This window comes from Microcebus murinus, chromosome 3, assembly GCF_040939455.1.
Source record: "Microcebus murinus isolate Inina chromosome 3, M.murinus_Inina_mat1.0, whole genome shotgun sequence".
NCBI lineage: Eukaryota > Metazoa > Chordata > Mammalia > Primates > Cheirogaleidae > Microcebus > Microcebus murinus.
Window position 1 is genome coordinate 37,796,882 of NC_134106.1, and position 12,465 is coordinate 37,809,346.

Here is a 12,465-nt window from a genome sequence, read left to right on the forward strand (position 1 = left end):
TCTGGGGCCATTTGAAAACAGACCCCTTGTGCAGCCCACTTGGCTCACCTTCCCCACTCTCTCCCCAACCCACAACCCTCTCCCCCCGTGCCTGCCCACTAGAAGGTCTTTCTGGCTTTATTTTAGCCTAGGGGCTTCAGCTAAATGTCTCCTGGTTGAACTTCACCCTTGCTGTGTCTTCCCATTTCCCCACTGTTCAGATTTCCAGACCTTCCACACTGTGGAAGGCACCATGCTGAGGCCCGATTTGCGTTCCGGCTCTGCCCTTACCTAGTTGTGTGACCGAGCAAATCACCAAACCTCTTTGAGTCGCAGCTTCCTCATCTGTAAAATCAGGACTATCACAACTGCAAGTGCAAGATAGATGAGCAAGTGAATGTGGAGATGCTTTGTAAACTGTAAACCCACACTTCCTAACTCGCGTTCCATAGAATTGTGCTCTCAGCAGAGGTTTTAATAAACTACTCAGGAAAAAAGAAAAAGAAAAGTTTATGTCAAGTTTGAGGAAGACTAGCCTAAACAAAGAGAATCAGGTTTTCTTACTCTAGAATTTCTCAGAGACTTTAATTTGCCAGTGTGCATGGCCAATTTCCAAGAGCGGAGTACAAAATATAGCTTTGTCTCCAAACCACTTTCTTCATGGACTATTTATTAACATCTTTTAGATGACTGGTTTCCATAGGGTACAGCATATATTAATATTATTTCTCCTACAAATAACAATGCTAATGCTTCCACAAGATTTATTCTACTATCCAGGTCACTAATCCTGGGTAATACCAGTTAATCAGTGTCTGAAAGAGTATTGCTGGAGTGTCTTCAATCTGCTTGGCATTGTGCTCTGTACTGGGGGAGAGGGGACCCACAGTCGAAGGCCTCTGCCATTGGACTCCAGCCTGGCCTCCCAACACCCCCACGCTGGACTCTGCCCAGGAGCTTGGCCAACCCATTGTCCTACGTTTACATCTTCTGTGCTCCTGCCCCCTGCCTTTGTTCTGTCTTTCTTCCTGCCAAGCTGCCTTCCTCCCGTCTCTACCTACGCAATTGTGACCCATTCTTCAAGCCTTAGCCCAAGCCCTGACTTCTCCATGGAAGTTTTTCTAACTAATGCAGTGTGTTCTAGACAGGAATACTGACTCCCCAACTCGACACTAAGCCCCTAATGGCAGAGAGCATAATTTATACTTTCTGATTTTCTCCCCATTCTAGGATTTATTTGTGGGTTGATTGATTTATGCCCTCTAACCCCCCAGAAACCATAAGCCACACAGTTGAACTTGGGAACTTGAACCTCTAACTGGGTGTATGTCCTTCTGAGCTGGGGAATCAGTAGTGAAATTACTCACTTCATTCAATAGACACTTATTGAAGGGGAACTGATGGGAAACCAGGGTTAAGTAAGACAAGGTCCCCACCGTTAAGGAGCTCTTGGTCTAGGCAAGAGCATAAACACATCATTGCAAGTCAGTGTGTTGAGTGAAATAATAGAAAAAATGTGAGAGCACAAAATACAGTTCCTGGTGAGAGCAGGTGGGGGTTGAGGCCAACTTCCCAGAAGATGGTCCTGCCCTACTCCCCATCTTTCTACTTGTAGAGAGCACCCCATATGAAGCAGACATGGCAAGGTTATGGGGGTCCACCTCTAGGGGAGAAAGACCACTAGGGACACTGTGGGAAGAGGATTCAAGTTTGTTCCCTGGGTCACAGGGAGGGGGTCTCATTGAAGCCAGAAGGTTACAGCAGTTGCTAGAAGCTGGTGTGAGATGGGAGCTTTGCATCCCACTCTCCCCAGACACGCACGTGTGCACAGCCCCCCACACACGTACATGCACATACACACACACACGTGCACATACACACAGTCTGTTGGAATCCCACTTCCCTGCTTTTCCATCATATCCTCTCACCCCTTCTTCCTTCTCACCTTGACTCATTCTTCCTCTCCTCTTCTGTCACCTCCTGGTCCTGGGGCCATCCATCGTGACCTCATTGGAACAGCCCCGTGTCTGCTGTCAGTAGCTAGAGGCCCGCTTCGGCCACAGGCTGGTCAGCGAGATGCCCACTCCCCGCGGGGGGCCCTCGGGAGGGAGGCCAGCCTCGACTCAGTGCTTTCTCTTTTCTTCCCACAGAAAACCAAAAGAGATGTCAATAACTTTGACCAAGACTTTACCCGGGAAGAGCCAGTCCTTACGCTTGTGGACGAAGCGATTGTGAAGCAGATCAACCAGGAGGAATTCAAAGGCTTCTCCTACTTTGGCGAAGACCTCATGCCCTGAAGCCGCTCCGGGTGGCGCTTGCTGACGCTGCAGAAGGGGTGCCGAGAACATTCCTGTGTTCCAGAGGCCCAGAAAGTCTCGAACTGCTCCTCCTCCCTGGAGCCCAGTCCCACTTCCACTCTCTATTTATTACATTCCCTCACCCCAGGCCACCTCTTCCCTCGCCCACCTGGTGACCAGAAGGCGCTCTTGGTTCTTGTCTCACCAGTAACACAGCAGTTAGCTGCACGCGCTGCCGTGTTTGGACCGTTGGCAAGCCTGGTTCCACTCCGCGGGGGTTCCTGGCAGTGCCACAGCTTCAGTTCTTGTACCACAAGGAAAAAAAAGAAAGCAACCAAGAAGACTCTGGCTCTGCCGTGGGACATAGAATCGTGACACCCCCCCACCCCCCCGCTTGTCATCCCTCCTGCGCCCTGGCTTGCCACCCTGCCCTTCCGTCTAGAAGAGACGGGTGCTGCTGCTGTGGGGGTCGGCACCCTCGGGCACGCCCTGCGAGGGAGGGAGACCGAGACACACGGTGGGCTAGCTGCTGGTTTGTTCTAGAGTGGCTGACTCTTGCCTGCTTTGGTTTTAGCAGTTGAGCATGCCGAAGTCATGTAAGTTTGTATCTTGTGGGGAAAAAAATATCACTCTTTGTGGAACAAGAAATTTGATTTTGAACTCTATTCACATTTGAAAAATAGATTCTCAGATTTGCTTTCTAATTGGCCATAAGATATCAATTCCAATCTGAATACAGGTAGATATTAAAGGGCTACTATACAGTGAGAAACCAGTTGTTCAGGGTTTATGCTATCAGTGCTTTCGTGGCACGTGGGGGCTGTGTGCATTGAGAGAAGAGGAAACAAGCAGTAATCCCCATTATTAAAGTTCTCTCGGAACACCAAGGCCACACGGCAATGGCCGAGACCCTGGGGTTCTAGCAAAACTTGGCTCCCAAATTCTCTAAGTTCCTAGCATAAACGCTATTTATTTTCTGCAGCGGTGTGTTATTTTTTGTGTACTTCTACAAAATGGTAGTACTACTGTGTCGTGGTTTTTACAGATTAAACATGTAAAGTTATGTATGAAATATCTGCTTTTGGAATAAGCAGAATGAGGCTACACATGGGTTATGCAAAGGGTATCAGGAGACTGCAAAGCAACTCCTTTGAAAACTGACAATGTGCAAGATATACTCAGAGGTTTGTTTTTGTGTGACATGCAATGACAACTCATGTGGACACTATTTAACAGCTGTGATGTTATCTCCTGTAGATATGCTAACAGTGTTACATTCTTTCATTTCCAAGGGTTCTCTGTGGCTTTGTGTATATGTTTCCGGAGGTCATTTGATTACCTATTTCACTGAACTGATTTAGCAGGGAATGGAATCCATTCCAACTATTGCACGTGGATTTCCCAGCTGCCCCTAAATATATATACTTGTGAGTGGCAAAGTGGCACTAATGAAGCTTTTTGCCTTTTGTACATTTGAGATTTTTGTATATAGTGTTTGCTGCAAGGCCTGTGGAATTAATTCATTGAATATAGAGGTATCAACTGCTGCATGTTCAGGCATATTATAAAAACTTTAGTCTATGAAAGAATAATTATAATAATGTCTAGGTGCAATACTCTGTAAGCGTATTGGTTCAAGTTACCAAGAGATAGGTGTGTTCCTTTTGGGGGGAGGAGGGGGAGGGGGTTCTTTGTATTGTTTATTTCATTTTGGTTTATTTTAAAAGATGTAAACATATATTAAGCTATATTAAATCTCACATATACTTCTCCTATGCTCTATTATTGCCTGATAGACATGAGGAGAAAAAGGAATGTTTGTGATGGTAGTTTCAAAGCTTGGACAGTGATGATCTCGAGCCCATGGAGAGTTCGTGTCCGTATTTGCATCTGGCTGGTCATAGCCTTTGTTACTAATGATGACATTCAGTTCTCTTTTGTTTTTATTTTTTAAAAACTCAGGTGTAATTATTATCTGTTCTTATGATAACTGCAAATATTAAATATTATGCTACATCAATTCATGTGTTTGGCATACCAGTGAAGTGATGACGAACATTAGATTAATTTAATTTATCTTCGGTAACTTGACATGCTGGGGAGAGACTTCTTCTGGAGTTGAGTACAAGCACAGAAACATCTTCACGGTGGCATCATCTCATTTTTTTAGGAAGACATGACAATACTGCCCATCATACTTACGTGTAACTACTGCTTTATCTTTCTTCTGCTTCTGTCACCATTATGAACTCTGGATGACCAAGCAAGTTCTAAGTGCAATGCCAAATGGCCTTGGCCCAGGGCTTGGTAGTGTTTGCATGGCAGCGGGGATTGGGCCCTTCCTACAGGACAACTGGCAATTTTGCTGGGAAGTCAAATACTACATTCCACCCGGCAGCTAGGCAGGCAGCCAGCCAGATCCAGAGTCCCCCTTGCACACCCAAAGCCAGGCTGGCTGGGATGCCTCTGGCTGATGAAATTCTCAGGCAGGCAAATTTAAATCCAGCATAGGTCTGTAGAAAAAGACTAGTGTGTTCCTCGAGTAATCATTGTTTCATTTTCATTTTCACAAGAGTTTAGAAGCAGACACACTGTTACACTTCTGCCAGTTTTCTACTCTTTCCAACACCCACCCCCTTCTCTCTCTCTCTCTCTCTCTCTCTCTCTCTCTCTCTCTTTCCCTCTCTCTTTCTCTCTCTCAAAATAAAAAGAGTGCAAAAAAATGCCAAAAAAATATATGAAGGATTGTTGTTCTCCTGTGTTCTCTCAGTATGGACCTTGTGAAGTGGAAACATAATTTTTTTCCTCCAAAGGTGAAAAAAAAATGCATTCTTGCTTTAAAAATAAAAAAAGGAAGTCTAAAAAAATTACCTCTTTTTAAATTATGTGCAAAATAATTCTGGCTATAAAGTATATTCAATTTTAGGGATTTTTTTTTTTTGTATTGTGATGCTTTATTTGTATATTTTTTTCCTTTCTGGATGTAATTTTAATCTCTTGCCATTCATTAGTGTTATTTCGTTGTAAACATTATTGTGCCAAATGTACTGTATTCAAAAGGATGTGAATGTGTATTGTTTCAGAACCTAATAAATACAATGACATTAAGTCTTATTTCTCAGTCCCAATAAGGATTTTTATCTGCTTTGCGAGAGGCAAAGTGGCACTAATGAAGCTTTTTGCCTTTTGTACATTAGAGATTCCAAAATTTCAAAACCTGGATGTGTTCTAGCTTCTTCCTCTGAAGATGCACAGAGGCTGCCAATGACCATGTCTGCCTACTCCCCTGACCCACCCCTGCCCGCCTCTCCGCTGCTGGTGCTGCCAGACAGGATACTGGGGACTTGTACACATCAGACATGGCTCTCCACGGACATGGCCTGTCTGTCTTGGGGTGCTGGGGGATGGCCGAGAAAGCAGAGGGCACTTGTATTTTTATCTTTCCAGAGAGGCAAATGCTGGACCTCCTTGCAACCAACACCCATTCAAGCCTTTTTGGGACTCAGTTTCTTGCCTGGTGCTCAGAACTTCAGGAATTAGGGGCCAGGAAGCTCCTCCTAGCCTGGGAGCTCCTTGCAGGCTGGCCTGGAACTGGGCTGGCCAGCGGGGCTCCATGCTTGGCTGGGGCCCACCTCCCCTGCTCAGCTGATGTCTGTGGCCATCCTGGTGACCCCTGGGCTCTCCACGTTCCTCTTGCACTCTGGGGCTCCTTTTCTGTCATTCCACTCCTGCTGCCCTGGTTTTGCAAGGTGGTGCAAGAGAGCTTTCTCCAACACAGATTTTTCAAGAATGTTTGAAACTCAGAAGTACACCAGAAATTTCAGTTGACCAAAACTCCTCGTTCCCTAAAATTATGGAAATGATTGCAGCTTTACTATTTATCATCCTAAGGTAAAGGGATGGCCTAACTTGTCACTCTTTCAGCCCACAAAGTCACTTCTTCTTAAATCCTCCAAGGCTTTGGTATATCATCCAGAAAGGCCTCTCCCCGCACCATGTTCCCCCATCAGCAACATGGACTGCCTCTCTGGAGACGTAAGCATGAATTTCCACATCCGCCCCAAGAAAGTTATGTTTATCACACATTTTTCTCTCCAGTTCGGGCAGCTCTTTCTAGATAAGTGATCACCCAAGGAGAAGCAAGTTTCCTACCAGCTTGTCTGTCTTTTCCTGAATTTAAACAAAAATTAGAAGAAACATTAAACTCATAGAAGTAAAGGATAGAACGGTGGTTGCCAGGGGCTGAGATTGGGGAGATGTTGGTCATGGGGTACAGAGTTCCAGTTAGGCCAAGTCCTGGAGATCAGTTGTACAGCATGGTGACTATGGTTAATAATGCACTGTGGATTTATTTGAAAATTGCTGAGAGAGAAGAGCTTAAATGTTCTCACCACAAAAAATAAGTATGTGAGGTGATGGACATGTCAGTTAGCTTGATTTATTTCACTATATGTGTGTGTGTATATATCAAAACATTTTGTACACCATAAATGTATATAATTTTTCTTTGTCAGTTATAACTGAATAAAGCTAAAAAAAATCAGGAGAACAAAAGCCGTTCTAGGCAGGTCAGAAGACATCCGCAAGCATGTCACTGAATGAGATATGCCCAGTCTTTTCTCCCCTTGCCCAGTGCCCTGGCAGAGAAGAGCCCCAAAGTCCTGGAGGCGAGGGAACTCATCCTGTCAAATTTTTGTGCTCCTCAAACCCCACTGAAGCTGTGAGAAAGGTCAGTTGCTTCAGTATCCCTGCTGTGGAAGAGGACTTCCACTGCTCTCTATCCACCTTCAACGATACTCTTGGAGAGAAAGCCAGGCGCTTTCTACCCTGTAAAACGAGTACATGAATTGCGAAGCATGCACTCAATGCAACACTGTATAGCCATGAGAGTAAATGGGTGGCAGCTACATGCAACAACACAGGCGAATCTCGCAACGCGATGCTGCGTGAAAGAAACCAGGCAGAGAGGAGTGCACACTGCATGATTCCCTTCATAGGAAGTGTGATGTGTGCTGCTGGAAGTCAGGCTAGCGTTTACCCTTGTGGAGAAGAGAGGTCACAACAGGAGGTGACACAAAGGGCTTCTGGGGTGCTAGTTGTGTTTCCTGAACTAGGAGCTGCCAAACAGGTGGGTTCACTTGGACCCTTGGAAAGGGAGCAGCTGGAGAAGGGCTACCTCTAAATTGCAGGGCCTGGGGCGGATCACTCTGCCTGGATCTAGAACCGTCCTGAGAGCCGGCATGTGCAATGGAGAGAAGCAATAAAGCCACACCAACGGAATCACAGGGAGGCATGAAGCGGCTGTGATTTCCCTAAGGCTGAACTGTATTCATATGCAATTGAGAGAAGGTCCGGATGAATGAACCTGTGCTCCTGGAAGCGTCCCAGAGAGCAGACGGGAGAATGAGGTAAGAGAAATGGGTAGATTCCCCAATGCACACCAGGGCCTGCTGGGCCTTTGTTTTTCTTCTGGGGTCTCAAATCAAATGGACCTTCCCAAAGACCCTCCTTTGAGATTTTGAGCCCATCCGGGTGGTGGCTTTTCCTGGAGCAGAACAACATTGTGATTATGCTATTGTCCACTCTCACCTCTGAGTTCTCAGGGGCCCTGGAGGGCTTGGTTTTCTAAGAGAACTTTCATCTAGGGTTATGCTAACCCAGAGCCACCAGGACTGGGCCAGGCTCTGCCTCCACCCAAGATACCTACGCATGTGGGCATCTACAATATTAATAGAAATTTTCACATTATTGCCAGATGTACTAAATCTACCTTACTCCTGCTTTATTGTCCTGAGAAAGAAAGGCAGGGGGGCCAGGAGGAGGCAAGAATGAGGGAGGAGAGAGACTGAGAGGGGTGTTAGGCTGTTCACTGCTCAGGTGCACTGTGGGCCTCAGCTGGGCGCTGCCCTGGGTGGTTAGTCAGTTGACTTGGTGCCGCCAGCTGCTCTATGGAGGCTCCTTTCCAAAGGCAATGATGAGGGTCCATTCTAGTGGATGCCAGTCACCCAGAGGCAAGGGTGACTTTACGCAAAAGACAGTATGCCAAGGGCCAGGTGAACTCCGAGCATGGGCCAGGCTGGTGGGCCCTGTCCACCCTCCCTCACAGCCTGCAGAGGGCAGGTGGGGGAGACTCCTGGGTGATCCCTGGCAGGGGGAGAGGAACGGACAGTCTCAGCTGGGGAGGATAAACGCAGCTAAAGGCGAGGTGGGCGGAGCCACGTAGGAAATTCCGTCTTCCCACTGCCCCTCTCTCCAATTGCCACCCAATGAGGCAAGAGCCAGAGCTGAGCTGAGTGCTGAGTAGGGGCCAGAGCGTGCCTGCAGGGGTAGGAGGGAGGCCTGAGGAGTTGGGGGACAGCAGCACCAGCCTGGAGCCCTCACTTTAGTGGAAGTGGAGCTGCCTGGATTGTTTGGGAAACAGATGTGTTTTTGTGTCCCTCTCCCCTCTGCGCTGAGCTGGAAGGAAGGAGACTTGCTTCTCATTGTGCATGCCATAGGCCGGGCACTATTCCTCCTGGGGGGTGGCTGTTTGGATGCCCTGTTTTAGAAATCAAGGCTCTGAGGCTCAGAGAGGTTGGGCGGCTGTTCAAGCAGCACAGCCAGCACAGGGGCAGATCAGTGCTCAAGCCCATGATTAGAATCGGGGTCTGGGTGGCACCAAAGACCCAGTTCTTCTCAATGCACTCCAGGTCATTACCCCAACACAGGTCCTCTTGCACAGTTTTGCTTTCTCTGTCCAGGGAAGCTTCACTTCCGTGTGAGATGTCTATGACTGTTTGATGTGCAATTAGACTTGTGTTGGTCTGTCTAAAGGACTTGGACAGTAGCACCAAGGGACAGCCAGAACACAGGCTGAGGCGCCTGGGGGTTCTTTCTCTCCTTTCCCACCCTTCTTCCCCTGCCACTTCCTAGCAGGGCCCTGAAAGTTTGTCCTCAAGTCCAACAAAGCCTCCACCCCCAGACACCCCGCCCGCCATCAAAAAAAGAAACCATCCCTATGGACTATTCTAAGCAGGAAGCTGAGTTTTCAGCTCACTGGAAAACAGGAAATGCCTCCAAGGGCCTGAGATCTCTTTAGTCGCTGTGCACTTCATGCAGGGTCTGCGTCCCAGGCCAGCTGCTGAGGACAGCCCTAGAAGCAAGGCCACGCCAATCTGGGAGTGTGGTCCCATCAGCTCCCTCTACCCTGGAGGTGGAGCTGACTCCTTCATCCCCTGCTCAAGAAATTGGACTTTCGGGATGCCAGGGACACTGCATGAAGGACCAGGGAGGTATATCAGCTTTGTAAGGAACACACTGACCATGGGCTGAGACCTCACCCAGCTGACCTCTCACCCCAGCCAGTTTGACTTCCAAACCCAGAGATTGGCTGAGCCCCCAACAAAGACTGACTTTCCAGCCCTTTCCTATGGCTGACTCCCCCATCCTGGCTACAGACCAACCCTCTAACCTTGACCCTGTCAGAAACTAACTTTTGATCCCAGCAACCTAACCCTGGCCACAGACCAAACTTGAACACAGCTATTCCCAGTCATTTCTTGAGCTGCTATGGAGTGCCAGGTCCTGTGAGCCCAGCACAGCTGTCACGGCCCCTATGGCCGGGGGAGGCGGTAGGCCCCACTGTGAAGCTCTAATCTCAGGCAGATCGTGGTGGAAGGCGAGGAGCAGAAGTCTTGTTTGAGACCCCGACGCTGTCTCTACCTTGCCGAGTGGCCTTGGGTTGGTCACATCATCCCCAGGGCCAGGGTCTCCATGTGTTCTTCTTCACTGACACAATGTGCCCAAATGTTTTCAACGTTCCCATCCCCTCCATGGCACATGCCGGCAGGGGAAAGCAGGAAGTGGCCGAGGGCATGAGGTGCAATGGCCGGGGCTGGGGTTACTCCAGGGGGCAGGTTGTAGAGCACAGGCCCTTCCACTTCTGCACAGCAGACAGGCTTCAGGAGTCCCTTCATGCAAATGTCATTTTTCTGATCCTGCCACTATCCTGACGGGATTCCATGGAGTCCATTGAATCCTGTCCAGATTCTTTTCATCTGTAAAAAGAGCTGTGGATGCCAGTGGTTCAAGCACTGAGAGGCGGGGCAGGTGGACCTGTAGGAACATGTGCTGATTCAGATAGCAGACTTTTCACCCATGGGAGGACAAAGTCAGATTCTGGCCATCCATGTGTTGACCCAGAAGGCAGAAGAAATAGGACGATGGTGCGATTATGGCCGTCTAAGTCCCAGCATGAGAGCTGCAAGGTCATGCTTGACTCCCCAGGGAGCGCTGGGGTAGGGAAGAATGAGTGGGAAGGCTGAGCAGGAAACGGGCCACTCCCGAGAAACCTGCCGCACACAGCCTGGAAGTCCACCGTCAGGGAGTGGCAAGGTTACATGCAGGCACTGCCCCAGCCCTGGGGCTGGAATGACCTGTCACCCACCCACGCAGGGCTTCGCCCCTTTACTAGTCCTCTTCCCCGTATCAGCTGACAGCAGGACACCGAAAGAGGAAACGGACGCTGACTGGGAGCAGGTGAAGACAGACCGAGAGTAGCAGTTCTCAGAGTGAGGTCTGAGGACCCCTGGAAGTCCCTAAGATCCTTTCATGGGTGTATTAGTTATTTAATATAAATCACCCCCAAACATAGCAGCTTAGAACCAAAATGTGTATCTCACAGTAAGCCAGGGTCTGGGCGTGGCCCAGCTGGAGGCCTCGGTCTCCCACAGGCTGCAGTGCAGGCTCAGCGGGGGCCGCAGTCTCATCCGAAGGCCCCACGAGGGGAGATCTGCTTCCACACTCTCTGCCATGGTGTTGCGGGCACAGCTCCTCACTGGACACTGGCCGGAGGCCGCCCTCAGCTGCTCGTCAGGTGGGTCCCTCCACACACAGCACAGCTTACAACAGGCAGCCGACTTCCCTCAGAGCAAGAGAGCAAACGAGGCGTGCTCAGGATGGAAGCCAGTCCCTCTGCAACTCAGTCTTCACAGTGATATCACGTCGCTTTTGCACATGTATTCCTCAGAAGCAAAACACTAGGTCCAGCCCGCACGTGACAGGAAGAGATCACACAAAATGTGGATGTGGGGTGGGGGTGTGGGACTCACTGAGAGACATCAGCTGCCAGATAAAGGATCCCTGAGGTCCTCTTCTTTCCAACCACGTATCTCTGTGGTACTGGATGTTCCTCATATGCTGCAACTAAAACGTATCTTAAGGCAGTTGATGCAGAAGCAGATATAAGAATGCAGCTGCCTTCTATTCACCTGCACATTGAAGAGATTTATAAAAATGTAAAGCAATGCCACTATGTTAATAGATATATAGCTCAGTAAATAAAAGCTCTTTGGGGTCCTCATAATTTTCTAGAATATAAAAGTGTCCTAAGATGAAAAAGCTTGAAAGCCACTGGTCTAGAAAGAACTAGAATACTGCCCCAGGAGGGCTGCCCTGGTGGCATGGGGACATGCCCATGAGAAGCCTTCCAGCAGCCAGGTATCACCAGAGGGTGAGAACCCTGGGAAAGAGGTGGGCAAGCACCAAAAGAAGAGGAAGGGCCTAGATTCCAACTTTTACTTTCTTTACAGTTTTGTACACTCGATGTCTCTGAGTGTGTTTGTCTTTTCTGCATTTGTGTGCAAATAGATTCAGTCTGCACACATCAGTGTGGCGGGGGTGTGGCATGAGTATGTGCATACATGTGCACACGGGTGCATCTGCCAAGCATTTGCCAAAGTTGGCATGTGTGCACGTGTGCCTGCTTAAGCACAGTATGCCTGGAGGCCCTGGAGTAGGCCCTGGAGTAGACCCTGGAGTAGACGGGGCCAAGCCAGCAGATCTAGGGACACCCCATGAAATGAAGGGATGGTAGAGGGTTGGGTGGCCCGGAACACCACCACCTCCAAAACTACGTGTCCCTGAAATCCCCCAGTCCTCAGCCCTCGGCTCTCAGCATGACTCTCAAATATTTTCATCTTCTATGGGAACTTCCTGTCCAACTTCCTGTTGTTCTTGGACTTTCTTTTTTAGTGTTTTTTTTTAAGGTTGTAATTCTTTAATCTGCCGTTTTATTTTGCCCAGAGAGGCACAGTGGCCCCCAGGCACCTCTGAGAAAGGGAGAAAAAAATATTGCTAGAGCAGGCTAGGTCCTTGGCTGGAGCTAAAGGCTCCCAGGAATTGGGCACAGGGATTGAACTCCTGTTTCCAT

The 12,465-nt window shown here is 48.7% G+C and overlaps 1 protein-coding gene across 2 annotated transcripts in view; it reads left to right on the plus strand.

The window, feature by feature from the left end:
* The window catches only part of PRKCE (protein kinase C epsilon), a 478,538-nt gene extending 473,895 nt beyond the window's left edge, over positions 1-4,643 (plus strand). For both annotated transcript variants that reach the window (XM_012755894.2, XM_012755903.2), the window contains one exon: positions 2,130-4,643. In XM_012755894.2, coding sequence (XP_012611348.1) covers positions 2,130-2,276 — 147 coding nt within the window. In that variant the 3' untranslated portion in view covers positions 2,277-4,643. The remainder of the gene's footprint in view (positions 1-2,129) is intronic.
* Positions 4,644-12,465: the final 7,822 nt, after the last annotated feature.